Consider the following 23,460-nt stretch of genomic DNA (forward strand, 5'->3'; position numbering starts at 1 on the left):
GCATTCTGTACAAATCTCTCCCCGCTCTCGGTACGTTGAAAAACCAGCCCAATCCATTTCCATTTTAAATACAAGAGCAGACTGAGAATTCCCTTAATCTCAATGCTCTGATCTGGGAAAACTTGATGAAAGAATGCAGCATGTACATTGTATTCTTTTTTGGGGGCAGGTCCATAGAGGAGCTAGAAAAATGAATTAAACAGATGATGGATGTCCAAATGCAATACTCATGTTTTTCCTACCCTGTTTTCCCGAAAATAAGACCCAACCGGAAAATAAGCCCTAGCATGATTTTTTAGGATCCTTGTAATATAAGCCTTAGCCTAAAAATAAGCCCCAGTTAAGATCATCAGCCAGACAGACGCAAGTAGCACCGTATTTCCACAAAAATAAGACCTAACCAGAAAATAAGCCCTAATGCAACTTTTGGAGCAAAAAATAATATAAGACCCGGTCTTATTTTTGAGGGAGCACAGTAAATATTTATGAGTTACAGTATTTGCAATTAAACATTATCATATCCCCAGCCGAGAACTGAGGGATAAACATCTTTTTTAAAGAAATGTATAAACGTGAACATTATTACAAAGCCATAGATCTAGATTTAAGAAATAAGTTCTTGATTCTTGATTCAGGAAAGGTTCTAATGAAAGTGCATCACACTATCTCCTTCATCTGGTTTCCTGCTTATATGTCCCAGCAAAGAAAGTGAACCAATCAAGGGATGGCAATATAAAGATCAATAAAATATCATTGTTTTTTGTTCCCGTAAGCCATAGGCCTCAAATGATAAAGTAAAATACAAATCAATTTGGTGTTTCATATACAGTTTTGAATAATTTTCAGTCCTTAAAGCCAGATCATTCATCTTGGTGGAAATTGTGATCCTACAAGTTCTGTACAGTGATATTTTCCTGTTCTGGTTCTGACCAAGAGTCTATAAATATTCCATATCCATTTATCGCTGCACCCATCTTACTAAAATACCTGCCTGTTAGTTTCCATAATGTCTGATATAAGAGTCAATAGCATATATATATATTGGAAAATATATTCTCTCCTGCTCTACCATTTAACAGGAAGCACCTACCAAAATCCCTTTTGCGACTAATGAAACTCCTAGACCAGGGGTGTCAAACTCAAGGCCTTGGGGCCAGATCCGGCCTACAGGGTGCTTATATCTGGCCCACCCTGGAAACAGCGAAGGACTGGCCCTTGGTGCCTCTGCCAGTGAAAATGGAGCTTGGGAGGGCCACACGCAGGTCCTCCTGAACTCTGTTTTCACTGGCAGAGGGTTGCAGGAGGCTGTTGCAGCCGAAAGCGGAGCTCAGGAGCCTGTTTTCTCTGGCAGAGCACTCGGGCCACCACAGGCACCCTGACATGAGTGACATCATATGAGTGACATCGAGCTGACCTTGCCCACCTTGGCCATGCCCACTCTGGTTCCCCAAGGTCAAACACAACCCTGATGTGGCCCTCAATGAATTTGACATCACTGTCCTAGACTGTTTCATGCCAAAACACTGAGCTTTGTGCATTTTGGTCCTGAGGCTTCTATTTCTCAGGGAAATAACATTCATGCTTGAGTTCAGTCATTCTTCAGCAGTTCAGAAACCTGTGGCCATCATTAGTTTCATTTTCCTGTGTCAGATAATAACTGACTACACTCCCCAGACAGAATTTTGACCTTTGTTCTTTGCACTGTTTATCATGATCTGTGATTGGTGAAATCAAACAATGTCTCTTTTGTCGTATATTTGCTACTACCTAGCCACATTGTACAGTAGTGGCCAAAATTGTGGAAACCTTTTGGGAAAAATGTATTTTTGAGGTTTGATGGCTAATAACACCACTTTTATTAGAGTTTCAAGATAATCATATTCCACTGCTGGAATAGCCTGGGAATAGCCCAGACCTTAACCCAATTGAAAATCTATGGAGCTGACTAAAGAAACTTGTTGGTCAGAAGTGACCCAGCAATAAAACCCAGTTAATAGAAGCCATCATTCAATTTGGTTTCACTTTATAACAGCTGCAGAACTAAAAGACTTGGTTCACTCCATGGGAAGACGTCGTAAGGCCGTAATATATGCTAAAGGTTACCCAACTAAGTATTAACTGGCATGATAATTTTTGTATATCTCGTTTTCTCTATGGTGATAATTTTTGTATATCTCATTTTTTTCTATGGTGATACTTTTTGTATATCTCGTTTTTTCTACGTGTTTCACTTTTCTTCTTTATACTGTAACTGCTATTCTAATAGCAAATCCTTCATAAAAGTTATTGCATTTCATTCTTGATTAAATTATCTTTCCATTGATGTATAATTTTATGGTACTACTCCAAAAAAAGTGGTATTATTAGCTAGTTTTAGAAAATACACTTTTCCCAAAAGGTTTCCACAATTTTGGCCACTACTGCACTTCTTGAATCATTCCCTTCCTGCTTGAGTGCCAGGCCAGTTTTCCAGCCATACCACTTCTGGACTGAGTGGAATTACAAAACTTTCTAGCGGGTAGGCTTCCTTATATAGTAGTCCTGGTTACTGCATTGATCATCAGTGGATCCAGGCTCTCCATCATTTGGTTCCCAAGTGAGTTTAGCTTTTTTGCTAAGTCCATGGATCTCCTTGGTTTCTTGAAGAACTGCAAACACTAAAATGTGTTGACTGGAATCTCTAAAAGTAAATAGCGTACATCTATAAGTGAGTATGGCCAAAAGCATGACAGAGTACATCGAGCTTGACTAGGTGGGTCAGTGGCTAAGACACTGAGCTTGTCGATCAGAAAGGTCCGCATTTTGGTGGTTCGAATCCCTAGTACAGGTCTCCTGCATGAGCAGGGGGTTGGACTAGATGACCTCCAAGGTCCCTTCCAACTCTGTTACTGCTACTGAATCTCCATAATGTAGCAGTGAAGAAGAGGAAAAGATTTTTCACTGTCTAGGGAATCTCTAAAGGATAACTGAATGACTAAATTAAGCTCCTGAATCCTTTATACTATCAATATTAAAATATGGCGAGAACAAGTTAAAATGGCCCCAATTTGTATATCAGTGAACTCATATATGACCCATGAAATTAATGATATAATATGAATTAGCTCAAACACATGCACAGAATAAATAAATTAAAATACCCACATCTTTTGATAAGCCTACAAGTTTGCCTCCTCATTCCTGGTTTGAAATTGGTGCAATTTCCAAATCAGAGAAGTTAGTATAAAAGAAGAAGAAAAAAATAGTTTCCTTCCTTACTCTTCTTCTCTCTCTTAAGCAGAATTTACCTGTGGCATCTTGTAAATATTCAGAATGTTTGCCATGAAGGAACAGATGTGAGAGTTAGATCCTGCAATAACAGATGTTGCCTTGTCCTTTGCATCACACTTATAGTTAGGGATCAATCTGCCCTGTGTGGAAAGAAGCTCCATTGAAGCAAAGGTGGCTCCTCTTGCCATGAAATAGCTATCCGCAACGAGAATCCCCAGAGTTATGTTAGGTAACATGACAGTCTTTTCATTGATCTCCTTTACAGCGAAGATCAGAGCTAGAACATGTTGGTAATTCTGAAGGAAAAACCTGCAGTAAAAGGTATATTTTAAGACATGCAGCTTTGGTCATAATGGGAGTTCTCACACAGTTTATAAGTTAACTAAAGACAATTAGATATTTCAGACAATTAATTAGACAATTAGAGATATTTCACGAGAAGAGTACTCAACTCCTCTACTCACAACAGAATCTCTTATGCCACCAGGCTTGAAATTTTGGACACACTGGAACTGTGCTGCCTGTGGTCTGATGTAAGCATAGTACACAAAATTGTCTGCTACAATGTCTTACCTGTCAACGACTTCTTCAGCTTCAACCTCAATAATACACGGGCAAACAATCAATACAAACTCAAGGTAAACCTCTACAAACTCGATTGCAGAAAATATGACTTCAGCAACAGAGTGATCAATGCCTGCAATGCTCTACCTGACTCCATTGTTACATCCTCAAACCCCCACAGCTTCAACCTTAAACTGTCTACCGTGGACCTTGCCCCATTCCTAAGAGGTCTGAAAAGGGGGCGTGCATAAGTGCGCCAGCGTGCCTACCAACCCTGTCCTACTGTCCCCATTTATTTGTATTCATTTCTTTCGTTCATGTCCATGTTCATATTTATACCTACTATCTTGTACATGTTTGACAAACTAATAAAATAAATAAATAAATAACAATAAAAAGGTGAAAATTTCCCTATCAGTCGTGTCCGATGTTAGGGTGTGGTGAACATCTCTGTTTCTTGGCCAAGGAAGCCAGCATTATTCAAATATATTTTCCATGGTCATGTAGCTAGCTTGGCACATAGAATGCTGTTATCTTCCCACTGAAGTGATAACTATTTATCTATTCACATTTGCATGCTTTTGAAAGGCTAGTGGGCAGGAGCTGGGGCAAGTAGCAGGAGCTCACCATTGAGCAGAGGGAGCTCAGGTATCGAACTCAGGCTGGCTGTCAGCTCTCCAGCTGACAAACTCAGTGTCTTTAACCACTGAGCCATTGGGGTCAGACTTGATCTGTTTACTTTTTGAATATTATCATATAATTTTCAAACTACTTAATTGAGATACATGCAAGTTGCACAAGTATGAAAATGGATACATTAATTCTGCAGCAAATAGAATTCATTCATTCAATAAATAAATCTATCTTTTATTACAGTCACAGACCAGAATTAAAGATTAAAATATTGAACTAAAATAAAGCCAAACAGAATGAAGCATAAGTTAATACTGTATTACATTTAGTGCTGAGATCATTGATCGCTAGCCAAAGTCTGCCTAATTTTACAGACAGTACAACAAAATTTAGCTTCATTCAAATAAACTTTATCATGTTATCATACTGATAATATTAACAGCTGTACTTTAAAGAGAATTTCAGAATTTCCTGGCCTATTTGGAGAAGTGGAATTGAAATGTTTTCAAATGTATTTTAGGACTTCTCATTATTTCGATGACATTGAAAGTTGGTCTAATGAAAAGAATGGAGAATGCTGTACAAATGGAGGTAACTATTAGAATCCCATTAATCTATTATGAATAGTTTTCTCTAAGAATGCATTAATTGATGAAAGCGATATTCATCAATAATGCTAGTATTCCTTGTGCAGTTAGTAGACCTACTTCTATTTTTTATTTTTACAGCTCCTCATTCACTTTCTTCCATGAGGTTGATCCATGTAAGAATGCAGACGTAGAATTTTTCTGTGCCTGTTTCAAATAGCCACATTATTTGCCAATTGTTCATATGACAGCTGCAGGGAACAGATATTCAAGATCTTTTGATTCTTTTAAACAGACACAGAGACGTGCTAGTTTCCTATTATGCAATCATTACAATGATTGCATATTGATTTTCAGTTACTTGTAAACAGTGACCAAATAAGATGCATCTTTAATGATCCACAAGAAATGAAATAGCAAAAAAATATGGAAATCTTTGACTTTCAAAATTACAATCAATTAAAAGAAAAACCATTGTGCTAAATTTAGGTCTCCTACATGGAAAATTTTAAGGCTTTGGGAGTGATCTCAGTGGGCAGCTGCATGCATGAAAAAAAATAACTGCACTAATTGATAATAAATAAAATATGCTGCTGCTGATAATAATACCAATAACATTTGGCTAACTGTAATAACCAACCAGATTAATAATAATGCAGTAATAGCGTAGCAGTTAGGAGCTAGCCTTCCTTTGAGTTAGGTACTCCATTATCTAACAAAGTTATTATCATAGTACAGAAAGATTTTAACTCTTTTTTTTTTGTTAAATATAGATAGATACACATATGCATGCCACATTTAAGAGCAACATGTCTGTACATGAAATCATTAATCAGTTCTTCAGATGGATGCCTTGTAAAGTTCATTGTTTCAAACATTATGTAGGATTGAGGCATAATGCCACCAATGATGAGATCTCCTGAATGATAGTATTTATGCTTCATAAGATGAAGCTTGCCCATAGAACATGTTGTGTTCATAGCAGAAATATGGCAAACAATGTCTGGCAATAGTGCTGTCATCACAGTCATGAACAGTAGCATCCTTTAAAAGAAAATATACACCAGGTACCGATTCCTTGTGTACAGACTAAGCAAAAGAACTCATTGATTAGAACAGCCCGATATATTCTTGTTGTCTTGTTGGATCAGAAGTTGGAATGATCGATGTGAAGAATCACATTGCCAGTTTCATCTCTCTATTCCCAACCATGAAGGGAGCAATGGAGTCCCCTTTAATCTTAGTTAATTGTTGTTATTTTCTATAAGAACTATTCAGGGACTTGAGAAATGTTCAAGTTATTTGCACTCTTGGTAGCTACAGGGGAAATAAACACGACACTTATTGTTATGATCAGAAAAACAAGTGGAAAATAAATAATGAAATAAAATATTTCATTGACCTATGACATAGCAAGAAAAACTTGGAGAGGTAGAATTAGAATTAGAAGTAAAATCAGAAATGTTCAGTGTGAAGAATCAGATTGCCAATCCCTCTATTGCTAGCCAAATGGGACCAATGGAGTTCCCTTTAATCTTAGTTAAATTCACATTTGCATGCTTTTGAATGGCTAGTTTCAAAAGGAATCCAATGATTTATTAGGAGCAGCATGCCAGCATCTACTCGTGTGGGGTTTGCTCTGCCCTCGCTTAAGTTACGGCTCACCTTTGACCCTGTTCCTTCCCTCCTTTCAGTCTGTGTCATAAATCACATTCTCCAACGAGGCACTCCCGCGTGCTGTAGAGACACGCCTCACACCCCGGCTTTGGTAATCTGAGATTCACCGTTGGAAGAATGTATGCGTCAGGGATGGGTTCTACTTATATTTACTACCGGTTCACAACAGGAGCATGCATGTATGCTTTTGCGCATGTGCAAATTGTCCATGATGACGTTTGGGCAGGTGGGCGGAGCCTCCTGCCGCTTTTATTACTGGTTCGCAAGAACCGGACTGAACCAGGAGCAACCCACCACTGGTATGTGTGGAATGTACTCACCCCTTGAGTCTAATGGCAACTCAAGAGCAGACTAGAAATGCTTTTGCAAGTTGACAATGATTAGAAAAACAAGTAGAAAATACAGTATATTGATCATATCTAAGAAACAGCAAGAAAAATTTAAACCTACAATAAAACACAGAACAGAAAAAGAATTCAGTTGTGAAGTTCTATACTTAAAAACATTTTATAACATTCCTTTTTGCTAGAGTGCTTGTTTTTCTTTATTTAAAATTATTTATAAATGTGTATTATTATTCACAATGTAATATTCATATTACATATTATTTAGAAATATTTATAAAATATAAATCATGTATTTATAATTATGGTTCACTCATGTCCATTATGAGATGTGTGCTGCAACTTTATTAAGACATTTTGGTGACCGACATCAGCTATCAGATCATCCAACCTGTACATTTATTTGGTATTAATATTGTATGCTCCTACAAAACAATAAGGAATAGAAACAAGTTTCTCCACACTTGGAATACTGCATCCGTTTTTGGTCACCACAATATAAAAAAGATGTTGAGACTCTAGAAAGAGTACAGAGAAGAGCAACAAAGATGAGTAGGGGACTGGAGGTTAAAACATATAAAGAACCGTTGGTGGAATTGGGTATGTCTCATTTGATGAAAAGAAGGACTAGGGGTGACATGATAGCAGTGTTCCAATATCTCAGGGGCTGCCACAAAGAAGAGGGAGTCAAGATATTCTCCAAAGCACCTGAAGACAGGACAAGAAGCAATGGGTGGAAACTAATCAAGGAGAGAAGCAACATAGAACTAAGGAGAAATTTCCTGACAGTTAGAACAATTAATCAGTGGAACAATTTGCCTCCAGAAGTTGTGAATGCTCCAACACTGGAAGTTTTTAAGAAGAGATTGGATAACCATTTGCCTGAAGTGGTATAGAGTTTCCTGACAAAGCAGGGGGTTGGACTAGAAGACCTCCAAGATATCTTCCAACTCTGTTATTCTAATTCTAATTCTAGATTCTGCCAATGGTTTCTTTCTTCAATACAATTCACTGTGAGTGGCAGTGTCAGGCCAAAACCCCAAAATGGCACATGGTGATTCTTTCAAGCAGAATTCTTTATTGTTTTCACACCTATAGATAAAATATTTCCTGTTTGAGGACTGTACTATCTCCATCAAGCATATATTCTGAGAAACTACCCTCTTTCTCTCAAACATAATATCTGGATTGAGTTCCCCCTTATTCCTCTGGACAATATTCCCTACCTCTTGGGAATTCATCTCTTTACTGAATTTCAGTCACAGGCAGGAATTTCTTGTAATCTTGCTTTCTACCAAAATTTCCTACTAACAAGGCCAATTCCTCTACAAGTGTTCAGAGAACAGAATAATTTCTGGAGCATAGTGATTATACTCCATTGCCCATCTTCTGACAATACCAACCCTTTCTAAATATTTTAGTCTTTCTACTTTTGTTTTTGGAAATTTTTCTCAATTTTCTCCTGGCTCAGAAGTATTATTATTTTGGACTTCCAGTGGAATTTCCCACCAGAAACTTTTCGTTTTGGATTTAATGGAAAAAGATTTGGAGAAAAAATTTAGAGCTTTGATCTTGTATATGTTGACAGCAGTAAGACTACTGTACATACAAAAATGGAAGGACATTTTGATTCCCACCATGAATGAATGGCTACAGAAGCTGATGGAGCTGGCAGAAATGACTAAATTGACCATTTTGATTAACGAAAAGAATTTAAATACTTTTGTTGCCACATGGAGACTGCTTCTGAACTTTGTGCTTGAGGTAGAAAAAGAATGTACTTTGTGTGTTTTACTGATTAGATTGATATGTGTTTATAGATATGGTTAATTTATATTATTATGGAAAAGCAAAAAGTTGTGGTTTGATGTCAATGCTTTGTTTTACTGCAATAGAGGGAGTTGGAAGTCAATGGTTCTTTTTCTTTCCCTCAGCCCTTCCTCACTTGTCTTTCCTCTCTCTCCCCCCACTGTCTTCCTATTTACTTTTGTATTTTGTTTTTTATTCTGTAACCTAATAAAATGTTTAAACACTTCAAGAAGTATTCTTACTTCATGCACCAGGTGTATGGAATTTCTGTACAGATTTTTAATGATATTCTAATTCCAGAGTCAAGAGACACCATAATCTAATGAGTTTTGCATTTTCTGGTGCAGTGGGGGGAAGGTTGTTTACAGATTACAGATTAACAAAGTTGGAAGGGACCATGTAGGTCATGTAGTCCACCCCCCCCCACTCAAGCAGGAGACCCTACACCATTTCTGACAGATGGTAGACCAGTCTCTTCTTGAAAGCTTCCAGTGATGAAATTCCCACAACTTCTGGAGGCAAGCTGTTCCACTGGTTCATTGTTCTCACTGTCAGAAAATTTCTCCTTATTTCCAGGTTGAACCCCCTCCTCAGTGTAGCAGCCCCTCAAATATTGGAACACTGCTATCATGTCTTCCCTGGTCCTTCTCTTCACAAGACTAGCCATTCCCAGTTCCTGCAACTGTTCATTGTATGGTTTAGTATCCAGTCCTCTAATCAGCTTGGTTGCTCTTCTCTGCACTCTTTCTAGAGTCTCAATATCTTTTTATAGAGTGGTGACCAAAACTGGATGTGGTATTTTAGGTGTGGTCTTACTAAGGCTTTATAGAGTGGTATTAGTACTTCACTTGATCTTGATTGTATCTCTGTGTTAATGCAGTTTAGGATTGCATTGGCTTTTTTGGCTGCTGCCGCACACTGTTGGCTCATATTGAATTGGTTGTCCATTAAGACTCCAAGATCCTTCTCACAGTTACTGCTATTAAACCTGGTCTCACCCAGACTATATGTGTACTTTTGTTTTTTCTTGTCTAAATGTAAGACTTTACTTTTCTCTACATTGAATTTCATTTTGTTAGATAGTGATCAACTGAATCAATGACAAACTGAACTCCATATTCATTATTCATTTTTTTACTAATTGCCTCTTTGTATTCAAATCAGGCCTTAAAATAATGATATAGCATTTGGGGGAAAAGATGCAGCCCAGTAATCCAGCTGCAGAAGCCAAAATGGAGAAGATTTCCACAGCCACCATGTATTTGCCCTTCACACTCAGATAGGTTGGAACAAAAGATATCCAGACACTACAAAAGACCAACATGCTGAAGGTGATAAATTTAGCTTCATTAAAGCTGTCAGGCAACTTCCTGGCTAAGAAGGCTACTGTGAAGCTGACAGAAGTCAATAACCCCAGAAAACTAAGAACAATATAAAACATTGTGGTTGAACCTTCATTACATTTGAATACAATTTCTTCAGCCATGGAGTGCATGTCAGAATCTGGGAATGGGGGAGAATTTGCCAACCATATTATACAAATAGTAAATTGTGCTAGAGAGCAAGATAAGACAATAGTGTTGGCCAGTCTTTTCCCCACCCATTTCCTCATTTTGGAGCTTGGCTTGGTGGCCATGAAAGCAAGAATAACAATTGTTGTTTTGCCCAATATGCAAGATAAAGCGACTGAGAAGATAATGCCAAAAGCAGTTTGTCGCATTAGACATTTCACCTGATCTGGTTGCCCAATGAAGAGCAAACTGCAAAGGAAAGAGAGCAGGAGAACAATGAGAAGAATGTAGGTGAGTTTACGGTTGTTGGCTTTGACAATGGGAGTGTCTTGGTGTTTAATGAAGATGCCCAGCACCAACGCTGTGATAAAAGAAAAGAAAAGACTAATGGAGGCTAAGGTGATTCCCAGTGGCTCATTGTAAGACAAGAAAGTTGCTCTTTTTAGAATACAGAGATTTTGAGCCTTGTTTGGATATTGGTCTTCTGAACATTGGAAGCAATCAACTGCATCTGGAAAATAAAAGCATCATGGTCAGTTTTTAGAAATAGATAATCGAACGGAGAGTTACTGGAATTCATTTATTCCTCATGTAGTAATGGCTTTTTATATTTAGTGCCATTCTATAAGTATGCCAAATCTATCTATCTACCTATCTATCTATCTTCTATTTTCTATCTTCTATCTTCTATCTTCTATCTTCTATCTTCTATCATCTATCATCTATCTATCTATCTATCATCTATCAATCAATCTATCATCTGCCTTCTATCTATCAGGAGAGAGAGAGAGAGAGAAACAGAGACAGAGAAAGCACTTTGTGGTGAGGTCTCTCCTTATTACAAAATCTAATAATACTCAGAATATTTTATCATTTAGAACTCACACCAACTAAATAGCAAAAAAATTGTTTTGATTTAGGTGGAGGAGGAAAATATATATTATATGCTATACTATTCCACTGGAATTAGCTCTTAAAATGAACAGCTACATCCCAATTTTATCCTAGTCCTCTTTTTCACACACACACACATCAGAGAGAGAGAGAGAGACTGAGTGAGTGAGTGAGTGAGTGAGTGAGTGAGTGAGTGAGTGAGTGTGGGGGTGGGGGAGAGGGAGAGGGAAAGAGAAAATACCTCAACCTAGAAAGGAAAAATGTTCTGGATTAATCAGAAGATATAATCTGGAACAATATAGAGCAGGGGTGTCAAACTTGTATTGTCATGGCGGTATTATGTGACATATTGGGACTTTTTCCCCCTTCACTAAACCAGGTGGGGTGGGCCCAGCACATGACGCATCTGGCCTGCAGGCTGCGAGTTTGACAGCCCTGATATAGAGTAACCCAGATTGGATATTTATTTATGGATGTTATGAAATATGCATTCATTTTTCATATTTATTAAAACAGTACATAGAATGTAATGTTTTATATTTATTATGAATTTGTTATATTTATTATTAAATATAATATGTTTAATTTTTATACAGCAATATCATTGCGGGATCCAATTGGTCACTGGGACCAGAGATTTAGTTTTCCAAGCTTTGGGGCTTGGAAACCTCTCTCTCTCCAACCCTGCTCAATGATTCTTCAGCATATAGACCAACAAAGACATCCAAGATGACAGTCACACAATATTTCAGCCAACTTAAATAAAGCAATTGTATAACCTCCCGGCTGAACTATTGTAATGCTCTCTACATGGGGCTCCCCTTGAAGAGCACTCGGAGGCTCCAACTGGTCCAGAATGCGGCCGCGCGGGTGGTTATGGGTGCAATTTGTTGTGCCCGCGTGACACTCCTCCTGTGCGAGCTGCACTGGCTCCCAGTGGTCTTCCGGGTGCGATTCAAGGTGTTGGTCACCACCTTTAAAGCGCTCCATGGCATAGGACCCGGGTACCTTCGAGACCGTCTTCTGCCACCAATAGCCTCCCACCGATCAGTCCGCTCCCACAGAGAGGGTCTCCTCAGGGTGCCATCAGCCAAGTTATGTCAGCTGGCGACACCTAGGGAGAGGGCCTTCTCTGTGGGAGCCCCAGCCCTGTGGAATGAACTGCCCCCGGAAATACGTAAGATCTCTGACCTCCGGGTGTTTCGCTGTGCACTGAAGACCCTGTTGTTCCGCCAGGCTGGGCTATTAACATAATAATTTTAAATTGGGGTATTTTAAATTTTTGGGTTTTTAAACCAGCCAAATCTATTTAATTATTTTAATTTTTAATCATTGTTGTGTCTTGTGTTTTTAAATTGGCTGTACACTGCCCTGAGTCCTTCGGGAGAAGGGCGGTATAGAAATAAAATAAAATTATTATTATTATTATTATTATTATTATTATTATTATTATTATTATTATTATTGAAAAGAAATGGTGGAAAATGAGAGGAACAGGCACCGCCCCAGCGAGATTTTATGGGCTCCCCAAGATTCACAAAATAGGGTGTTGTGGCCTGCCAGCGGCCAGCGAAGCTGGTGGCAGACTCAGGCAGTGAGGAGGTTGGGGAGGAACATGAGCCAGTCCTGGAGTCTGGGGAAGGCTGTGATGAGTGCTCTGCATCGGAGGCAGAGATGGGCCAAGGGCCATCCGACAACTGCCTTTGGAGTTGGATATCAGTGTGGCAGAAGTTATCAGAACAGCTGGAGCCTGTTCCCTATGTGCGCATGTACAGAGCTGCCAGGAGAAGGGAATAACTAAGGAACAAGGGCTGACTTGGGAGTAAAGGCACAGGTGGATGGTGAATGGCTCCTCCCATAGGGAATAAAGAGGAGCAAAAGGGGAGTGGAGTTTGCAGGAGACAATTAGTTCATTTCAGTAGTGTGAAGATCCGTCTATGACTCTCAGAGACTCCTTGCCAAGTCTTTTTTTGTACAGCATTGCATTTGGAAGATATCGGCCTGGCAGCTCTCCAACACTGATAAGGTCTGTGATTGTAAATTCACCCATATCGACTGTTTGCCAGGACTTTGCTGGATGTGAATGAGAGGAATTCACATTAGCTTAATAAAAAGGGGTTTTGTCATGACAAGGAATATGCTCCGTGCTTTTGTGAAGCCTAGCTCAGAACATAGGGGTCCTTCTCAGACCTATTGCAGCTCCAAAGGAGCTGCAGTACCTACCTACAACCTAGCTAAATGGCTGGTACAACCCTTAAGCTACCTGACTCCACCCTTGAACAGCATGGTAATATCCTCCATACAATTTTTAATCTGGAGAGAGAGAGAAGTTCCCTAAGGATGGGCTCCAGTATGAGTCTGAAAGCTTGGAAGACTCAGTGACTGACCCAGATTGGATTCTGCAACATTATCCTGGGACGTCACACATGTATTTGTCATCATTCATGAGCAATATCTTTGGTTCAGCCACCACATTAGAAATCTGTTGTAGAAAGTTTTTTTTAAAAAAATAGAATTTTGAATCACAGTTAAGGAGACTGAATAATCCTGCACAAGACAACTCTTACCCATCTGGTTTGAAATTTTCCCTTTTGCACATCGAAAGCAATCATAACAGCAAAATGGCTTCCCTTCTATTTTCATCTTTCTGTATCCTGGATAGCAATTGTTGTTGCACACAGAAAGAGGTGGAACCTGTTAAAATGTATAAAGCAGGATTTATTGAAAGTCATCGGGGTGTTGTTGTTTTTTTTCATAAACATTCTATTTCAGAGTGGGTTTTACTTTTAAATAATGAACATGGGAAGTAGATGCCCTGAAAACTCCTGATGTTTTAGACCAATTATAGCAATAGCACTTAGACTTATATATTGCTTCACAGTGCTTTTACAGACCTCTCTCAGCGGTTTACAGAGACAGAATATTGCCTCCAACAATCTGGGTCCTCATTTTACCCACCTCAGAAGGATGGAAGGCTGAGTCAACCTTGAGCCTGGTGAGATTCGAACTGCCAAATTGCAGGCAGCTGGCAGGCAGCAGTAGTAGTCTGCAGTACTGCACTCTAACCACTGTGACACCGTGGCTCAATTATATTAATTATTTTATTATATTAAATCAATGGAAATATTGTAGAGAATACAACAGCTATAAAAACCAAAGGTAAAAAAAGAAGAATTGGACATGAAATTAGCACAGGGTGAAAGCCAGCAGATTTTGACAGGTTCTGGAGAACCGGTAACGGAAATTTTGAGCAGTTCGGAGAACTGGTAGTGGAAATTTTGAGTGGTTTGGAGAAGCAGCAAATACCACCTCTGGCTGGCCCCAGAGTGGGGTGGGAATGGAGATTTTGCAGTATCCTTCCCCAGGAGTGGGGAGGGAATGGGGCTTTTGCAGTATCCTTCCCCTGCCATGCCCATCAAGCAACACCACACCCACCAAGCCACACCCACCGAACCGGTAGTAAAAAAATTTGGATTTCACCACTGAATTAGCATTATTTTGCTAGGTGAAACTCAAGATCTAGAAGAATTTGTTTGCCATCCATAAATTATAGAGAGGAATGAACTTTTAGAAATAAAGAGGAATGAACTTTTACCCGTGCATTTCAATTCCCTTTTTTTAATTTTTGAGAAAGTAATGGTCAAGTGTTCTCATTGAATCAGGGTTAACACGGTAGAAAAATGTCCCCAGGAAAAGAGATGCCATCTTGCTTCCTACTACATTTTTCACAAAATGTTTCAGCAACAGTAAACAACTTTTGTAAAAATTATTCCCCCTTTAAAATTAAAAGTAACTTCAAATTGCAAATATTCTGCAAATCCAGCTTGAATAAAATCAAAGGACTATTGGGAAATAAACCATGGATTTTCCAAACGTACCATCTCGTTATTATTGAAATCTCCTAATACATATACACATACTGTATATACATATACATATACAGAATGTTCTTTCTGTGCCAACTCAGGAAGCTCAAACTGCCCAAGGAGCTGCTGAACCAGTTCTACAGAGGAATGATTGAGTCTGTCATCTGCACCTCTATAACTGTCTGGTTTGGTTCTGCAACTCAACAAGACAGACACAGACTTCAGAGGATAATTAGAACTGCAGAAAAAACAATGGCTACTAACCTGCCTTCCATTGAGGATCTGTATACTGCATGAGTCAAAAAGAGGGCTGTAAAAATATTTACAGACCCCTCGCATCCTGGACATAAACTGTTTCAACTCCTACCCTCAAAACGACCAGTTGTTCTGGTGAGCACTGCACACCAGAACAACTAGACACAAGAACAGTTTTTTCCTGAATGCCATCACTCTGCTAAACAAATAATTCCCTCAACACTGTCAAACTATTTACTAAGTCTGCACTACTATTACAGGCTGAGGCAAAGAGGCAGTCCCAGAACCAGCAAAATCTGGGGGATGGGCAGGGGACAGACTGTATCTGCCTTCAGTGTGGAAGGGATTGCCACTCTCGAATTGGCCTTTTTAGTCACACTAGGTGCTGTTTTAGGACCTCTTTCCAGAGCACGATACCATAGTCTCTTGAGACTGAAGGATGCCAATGAATACTATTAATCTTCTCATCTTCTTATCGTTCCCATTACCCATCTCCTCCCACTTATGAATATGACTGTAACCTTGTTGCTGGTATCCTTACTATTTATATTGATATTGTTTCCTGATTGCTTATTTGTATCCTATGACTATCATTAAGTGTTGTACCTTATGATTCTTGATGAACGTATCTTTTCTTTTATGTACACTGACAGCATATGCACCAAGACAAATTCCTTGTGTGTCCAATCACACTTGGCCAATAAAGAATTCTGTTCTACATACAGTAAGATTAAAATTGCTGTGCTATGTTCAAACTTTGTATATTATATCATATGTAGTTTAAATTACTTTAATGCACTTTCAAATGTGTGGTTTTCTTTAATCCTGGCAATTTTGAAATGCCATCAGGAAAAGACTTTCGGGGTTGCATTAAGTATTGCTAATATTTTATATAAATAAATTATTTTAATTTTAGTATAAAGACATTTAAGTCTTTATAGCCTTTGAAAGTCCACAGTATTTCAGTCGTAAATGTTACATCTCAAATCTTTGAAAACACCTCTACAATTTTCAGTCTGACATTTGAAGACAGGATCTATTCAAATCTATAATTCTGAAAGCAAGAGGGAAAGTTAAGGAATGTGCACCATTCGAAATCTGAGCAAGAAATACCTGGTTAAACATGGCGGGCCAGGTGATGTCCTGTGCAGAAAGGGTGATTAGCTTGTCTGGAGAAGCTGTTGGGTCAATCTTTCCAACTTTGACTTTAATAAAGGTCTCGTTTGGGAAGGTGACCCAATTGATAATGTCAAATCCAGTCACTAGATCCCCATTTTCATTAAAAAAGATGTTCTGTCCTGCAGTGTTATTAAATGAGGTAGTTCTCAAATAGTGATGGAGCTAAACAGAAGCAAAGGTTGACAATTAATAGGGAAGGAAGCAGTGGTGAAATTCAAATTTTTTTACTACTTGTTCTGTGGTCATGGCTTGGTGGGTGTGGTGTGGCTTGGTGGGCATGGCAGGGGAACGATACTGCAAAATCTCCATTTCCACCCCACTCTGGGACCAGCCAGAGATGGTATTTGCCAGTTCCCCAAACTACTCAAAATTTCCCATACCGGTTCTCCAGAACCTGTCAGAACCTGTTGGATTTCACCCCAGGAAGGAAGGAAGGAAGGAAGGAAGAAGGAAGGAAGGAAGGAAGGAAGGAAGGAAGGAAGGAAGGAAGGAAGGAAGGAAGGAAGGAGGGTTAAAACATTAAAATTTGTAAAAGTAAATATTTATAATAATACACTGAAAACTGCCAATAATATCTTCTCTTACAAGATATAAAGAAATAAAGACTGAAAGAATGAATTAACAAAAGGAGGGAGGGAGGGAAGGAAGGAAGGGAAGAAGATAAAACTTCTTCTTAATGCTTTCCTCCTTCTTAGAATTGCTGTAGCATTGTTATCTATTCACAATTACACAGATTCCTCCAAGTCATGAAAGGTTGAGAAAAGTGGAGTGACAGGAGACCTAAAATCATCACTCAGGCATTCTCATTTGCCATACCCACACTAGTACATCTCACTGCCTTAGAGAAAAGAGCAATGGGAAATGTTCATTCATTCTCTTATTACCTGCCATGCTTTTTGAATGAAAAAATTTGGTCTTCCAACTTCTGCCCTTGTTCTGTGTTTGGACTTAGGGGAAAGCATGGCTTGTAAAGCATGTGCCACAGCATAGACAGCATTATAGATGCTGTAACTCTGTCCAGTCATGGTGGTGTCAAACACAGACTTAGGAAGATGTTTGAGCTTCTCTTCTCCAGTGCACAGCTTCCCAGAGTCTTTATCTAACTTATCTTTAGGAAAAGAGCATTCAAAAACCTGTTCCCAAAATACTTTCATTAAATGATCTTGCATTTCTGAAGTTGGGTTTCTTGTCTGAAGGAATTTATTGAATCCAGAGATCTCCTTGGAAGAAATTGCAAAAGATAAAACACCATGGAAAAAATCAATAGCACACATTCTTTGAAAGGGAAGGGATGTATACTCCATCTGTCCTGGCATTATCCAAACTTTGTCTTTTCTTTTAACCGGCATCTCTTCAAATACTGGAAAATAGGGCAGCATTCTAAAAATCACAGTGACCTGGTTTTCACAATATAGGATAATAACGTTGGCTGTGCTATTCATGATAATAATGTACATGTCAGTAAAATCTTTAAATGCACCACCAATATTATTAGAAAATGTTTCTTTGGCCATCTGTTCCATGAACTCAAAGCAGATACCTTTCTGGGGAAACAAAGACATAGCGTTTTGCATGAATCTGTCTCCATTTTCATTACGTTGTACAATCAGTCCAACCCACGTCCACCTTAAGTACAACAGCAATTGGAGAATACCCATAATCTGTTGGTCACCATTTGGGAAGAAACGATGCAAAAAAGCAGTTTTTGTCTTGTCCTCTATCACAGGAGAAGATCCATATATTAGCTAAACAGAGAGAAAAAAGGAATATGGCTTTCCAAACTGAAATATTCATTATCTTTGAAAAATCTGTCATTTATTCATCCATCATTACCAAGTTCTAATCATGTTTTGAAAAAAATGATGTACAGAATTTTCATTCAAGAGCTGTATGTCAACTCACAAAGCATCCCTGGCTTGCTCTCGAGTTGCCATGGACCAGGGGGGATGGGAAACCAGTGAAATGGCACAGCAGCCAAAGACAGATGCACATTCTACACTTATCTCTCTCAAGGCTGTAGCCCAGAGTTACCTACAGCAGCCGAAGGGGACTGACCTCTACAACCCGTGAAATTGCTCCATTGGCAAATGTGATTGATGAGACACCCTAGGTGGAGGGAGGAAACGAGGTTATAATTGGAGCATAAATTATGTAGGGTCAGAGCTGGCTTCACTTGGGAATGTGCTGACATGAAGCTCCTAATAAATAATTGGATTTCTTTTAAAGCTTGGCTTGAGACTCATGATTTAATTAGAGCATCCATAGGAAACAGCACAAAAATTGAAGCAATGAAGTTGTGGTGAGATGGGATAAGATAAACAACGCAAGAACATTGCTTTGTGTTCAATATATACACATCCCCTCCTGTATTTTTTTTAGTTCTCATGTCATAATCATTATGCATCCTGATATGGATATATACCAATATCCATGCAAATAGGGATATAGATTGCTATAATGGAAAGGGCACTGTGCATGAATCTGTGCAGTGTATGAATGAATGAATTTTCTCCTTTTCATTTCAATTATTTCTGCCTCTTACTTTCCAGATTATGTTGTCTGAATCCCAAGCAAGCGCATTGTGAATCAAATATTTTCCCTCAACATTTTCAAACAGGAGCATAAAATATGAAATTTCACAGCAACAAACATTGTGTGATGTAAAATATTCAGATGCTAAATCTTTGGATCATTTTTCCCATTTTCAATATTTGGCAGAGGGAAAAATAGTGTCTTACACATTAGAGAGACTTAAGTCACTAATTTCAGGCAAAAAATATAGAAGAAGAAGAAGAAGAAGAAGAAGAAGAAGAAGAAGAAGAAGAAGAAGAAGAAGAAGAAGAAGAAGAAGAAGAAGAAGAAGAAGAAGAAGAAGAAGAAGAAGAAGAAGAAGAAGAAGAAGAGGAGGAGGAGGAGGAGGAGGAGGAGGAGGAGGAGGAGGAGGAGGAGGAGGAGGAGGAGGAGGAGGAGGAGGAGGAGGAGGAGGAGGAGGAGACCATAATATTCTGATAAAGTTTGCTAAATACCAACAATCATTAACAAGAATATCTAATAAACAATGTACTAAGTTAACTAGCTATTTGTCTTTCAGTTCTACTCTTTTTCTTAAGTGCCTATGTGCTTTTCACAAGCCAGCAAAATAGTTGTGTTTGGATGTGGTATAAAGGAATTAATGATAACTTAATACAACATTTTGCCTCTTATGCAGTTTTCTTCTATTTTTTTGTTATTTGAATTACTATGGAGCATTTGTGGAAAGGGAGGGAGGGAGGGAAGGAGGAAGGGAAGAAGAAGGCAGGCAGGGAGGCAGGCGGGCAGGAAGGAAGAAAAAGAGAGGGAGGAAGGGAGGGAGGGAGGGAGGGAGGGAGGAAGAAAGGAAGGAAGGAAGGAAGGAAGGAAGGAAGGAAGGAAGGTTATTCTGCAATATAAAACTCAAGATAACTATTCCCAAATAATAATATAATAAATGGATTTTGATTAGGTCCATGATTCCTTAATATTATTATTACAACATGGTTAAAAAATGTGCTGATGAAAATGTACTGGAATTTTTTATCTTGTCTATTTATAAATAAGTCAAGAAATTACGGTATATTCATTGGTTTGGTATTAATTGGTATTAATTCAAATTAAGGAGTATTTCAAATACAGTACCTAAAAATAACCATATCATATGGCCATCATATATTTTGTTCATCTCTATTTAGATTACCCCTTTATTTCCAAATCACAAATTGTAATATAAAAGAATTACTTGATGATTTCTTGTTGCTTTATAAACCTAGGTTTGTAAATGTAACAGAGGAGGGTGTGGGAAGCAACTATAACCTTACGTTAAAAGTTAACATTAATATTCATGATTGGGATTTCCTGGTCTGGACAACCACAAAAAGGTTGTCATCAATTTTGCCAGCCTGAAAGTGTTTCCCCCTGTCCCAGTTGCCTTTGCATTCCAGAGAATGAGGAAAAGTGTCAATTCTAAAATGCTTTCTCAAATTACACTTCTGGTTTGGGCTCAAATTTATTTTATTACCCCATTGTCTAGGTTGCATTTCTTCCTCTTCTCTCAAGGTTACTCTCACAGCCCATTAGATTTATTTAAGAAGAAATCTCACCTGGGGCATCTTGTAGACATTCAAAATGTTGGCTATGAAGGGACAGATGTGAGAGGTAGGTCCCATAATGACAGATACTGCCCAGTCCTTGGCATCACACTTATAATTGGGGATGAATCTGCTCCTTGTTGAGAGAAGCTCCATTGAAGCCAAGTAGGTCCATCTCGCCATGAAATAACTGTTAGAAATGTGCATACCCAGAGTCACGTTGGGTAAAATGTGATTGTTTTCATTGATCTCCTTTACAGCAAAAACCAAGGCCAGGATATGTTGATAGTTCTGTAGGAAAAATCTGCAATGAGAGATATATATCTAAATCATATTTCATTTCCTAAAGACTATGACATTACGTATACTTAGATGTGGTGCTTCAATGGCTAAGACACTGAGCTTGTCGATCGAAAGGTTGGCAGTTCACTGGTTTGAATCCCTAATGCTGCGTAATGGAGTGATCTCCCATTATTTGTCCCAGCTTCTGCCAACCTAGCAGTTCGAAAACATGTAAGAAATGCAAGTAGAAAAATAGGGACCACCTTTGGTGGGAAGGTAACAGCGTTCCATGTGCCCTTGGTGTTCAGTCATGCTAGCCACATGACTACGGAGACGTCTTCAGACAGTAATGGCTCTTCAGCTTTGAAACGGAGATGAGCACCACCCACTAGAGTTGGGAACAACTAGCAGATACTGTATATGCGAGGGGAACCTTTACTTTTTTATACTTTATTTATAATTCAGCTAAACACTGCACAGAAAACCTGATTGTATAGTACAATTCAGGAAATCGTGTAAATACCTTAGCGCTCAGAAACTGTTTCTGTTGCTACAGATGCACTGAATTGTATAAATAATTTGTAAATTGCACGACCACCAAATGTATAACATTCTAATGGAAGAATATGAAATCTAATGAAATATTTGAATAATAATTGAAATATTCTGCAACAATAATTCAGAGGGAAAATGTTCTTGGGAAAAACATAAAAGTATAATTCTTCAGAGGATGAAGGTGGCTGTTATGATTCTTTCAATAAACAATTTTCAGTAGGAAACAGATGAATTGCTCAAAGGAACATTACTAATTATTAAACACACACACACACACACACACACACACACACACACACACAAAAGATACTGAGACTAGAAAGATGATTAGGGGACTCGAGGGTAAAACATATGAAGAATAGTTGTAGGAATTGGTTTTGTCTAGTTTAATGAACCGAAAGACTAGGGGTGACATGATAATAGTGTTCCAATATCTAAGAGGCTGCCACAAAGAAGAGGGGGTCAACCTATTCTCCAAAACATTTGAAGGCAGAACAAAAAGTAATGGATGGAAACTAATCGAGGAGAAAAGCAACTTAGAACTAAGGAGAAATTTCCTGACAGTGAGAACAATTAATCAGTGGAACGATTTCTCATCAGAAGTTGTGGGTGCTCCATCACTGGAGGTTTTCAAGAAGAGATTGGACAACCAATTGTCTGAAATGGTAAAGGTTCTTTTTGTTTTTGTTTTTGCCTGAACAGAGGGTTGGACTAGAAGACCTCCAAGGTCCCCTCCAAGTCTGTCATTCTGTTAATAATCATATTGTCATCTATCTGTAAGACACACTTCTAGTTCTGTATCTTTAGCTTTTCCACCTTTCCCTAGGGTGTTTCCCCCCCAACCTTTTGGGAGTTTGTGTATGTATGAAGAATGTGTTCTGAAGCATGCTTGAGGGTAAATGTTGTATATAAATCTTTTTCTTTGATCATAATAGACCTTCAGAGGGCTCCCTTACTTAGGAAAAGAAGTAACTGTTTCATTAGGCCCTTTTTGCTCCATGCTTTGCTGAAGCACCTGTTTAGAAATCAGATTAGACACAAGAACAGTTTTTTCCCGAACACCATCACTCTGCTAAACAAATAATTCCTTCAACACTGTCAAAGTAGTCACTAAAGCTGCATTACTATTACTATTACTATTACTATTAATCTTCTTATCGTTTGTATCACCCATCTCCTCCCATTTATGACTGCATGACAGTAACTTTGTTGCCTGTATCCTTACGATTTATTTTGATATTGATAGTTTCCTGATTGCTTATTTGTACCCTATGACTATCATTAAGTGTTGTACCTTATGATTTTTGATGAGTGTATCTTGTCTTTTTATGTACACTGGGAGCATATGCACACAATTCCTTGTGTGTCCAATCACACTTAGCCAATAAAGAATTCTATTCTATTCTATTCTAAATTCAAAGATCTACATAGCACCATAGTTTCCTAATATTCAGCGCAGCCATTAAATTGTGAAATGATGACATTAAATTGGCAAAAAACCAAACAGTGATTCAATAGACAAGCATGGATGATTCATTCCATGGTGAGTAAGTAAATGAGAAAAGCTCAATATGGAATTTTAATAAAAAACATCTAGGTGAGATTTGTCATAAGAGATTTTTATAGCAATCTATATTAGAATAAAGGAACTAACTGGCAAAAAAAACCAGCTGAAATAATTTGTGCTGCAAGTAATACCAATAATTAATTCAGTCCAGACATTGCATTAGGAAAAAATATCTGATTTGAGATATGCTACAGTTAAGAAGAGAAAGTCTTTACATGAGCTCATCAACCAGTTCTTCAGAGGGATGCCTTCTGAAACGCACTGGATCAGATATCATGTAGAACTGAGAAAGTATCCCAGCCATTATGAAATCCCCAGACAAAAAATACTTGTGCTGGATAAGGGGAGATTTCCCCACAGCACA

At 38.4% G+C, this 23,460-nt stretch overlaps 1 protein-coding gene across 1 annotated transcript; it reads right to left on the reverse strand.

Annotated features, from left to right (window-relative positions):
- Positions 1-10,010: 10,010 nt before the first annotated feature.
- Positions 10,011-23,400, reverse strand: LOC139324432 (vomeronasal type-2 receptor 26-like). Its single transcript, XM_070954145.1, has 6 exons — positions 23,312-23,400; positions 20,705-20,996; positions 17,474-18,334; positions 16,524-16,751; positions 13,857-13,983; positions 10,011-10,906 (listed from the first exon to the last, which is right to left on the reverse strand). The coding sequence occupies exons 1-6, from the start codon at positions 23,398-23,400 to the stop codon at positions 10,011-10,013; spliced, it is 2,493 nt and encodes an 830-aa protein (XP_070810246.1).
- Between the last annotated feature and the right edge of the window lie 60 nt (positions 23,401-23,460).

This window comes from Pituophis catenifer, unplaced genomic scaffold (genome assembly GCF_029215685.1).
Source record: "Pituophis catenifer annectens isolate HBS135680 unplaced genomic scaffold, rPitCat1.0.hap2 SCAF_15, whole genome shotgun sequence".
In the NCBI taxonomy this organism is placed as follows: Eukaryota; Metazoa; Chordata; class Lepidosauria; order Squamata; family Colubridae; genus Pituophis; species Pituophis catenifer.

Bases quoted from the DNA above. Each gene is read 5' to 3' on its own strand.
- LOC139324432 (XM_070954145.1), bottom strand. From the start codon at position 23,400: ATGGCTGGGATACTTTCTCAGTTCTACATGATATCTGATCCAGTGCGT. The intron at 16,752-17,473 runs GTAATAAGAGAA...GCTTCTGTTTAG, and splicing joins TCATTCAAAAAGCATGGCAG to CTCCATCACTATTTGAGAAC. The intron at 10,907-13,856 runs GTAAGAGTTGTC...TTTATTTTCCAG, and splicing joins GAAAATTTCAAACCAGATGG to ATGCAGTTGATTGCTTCCAA.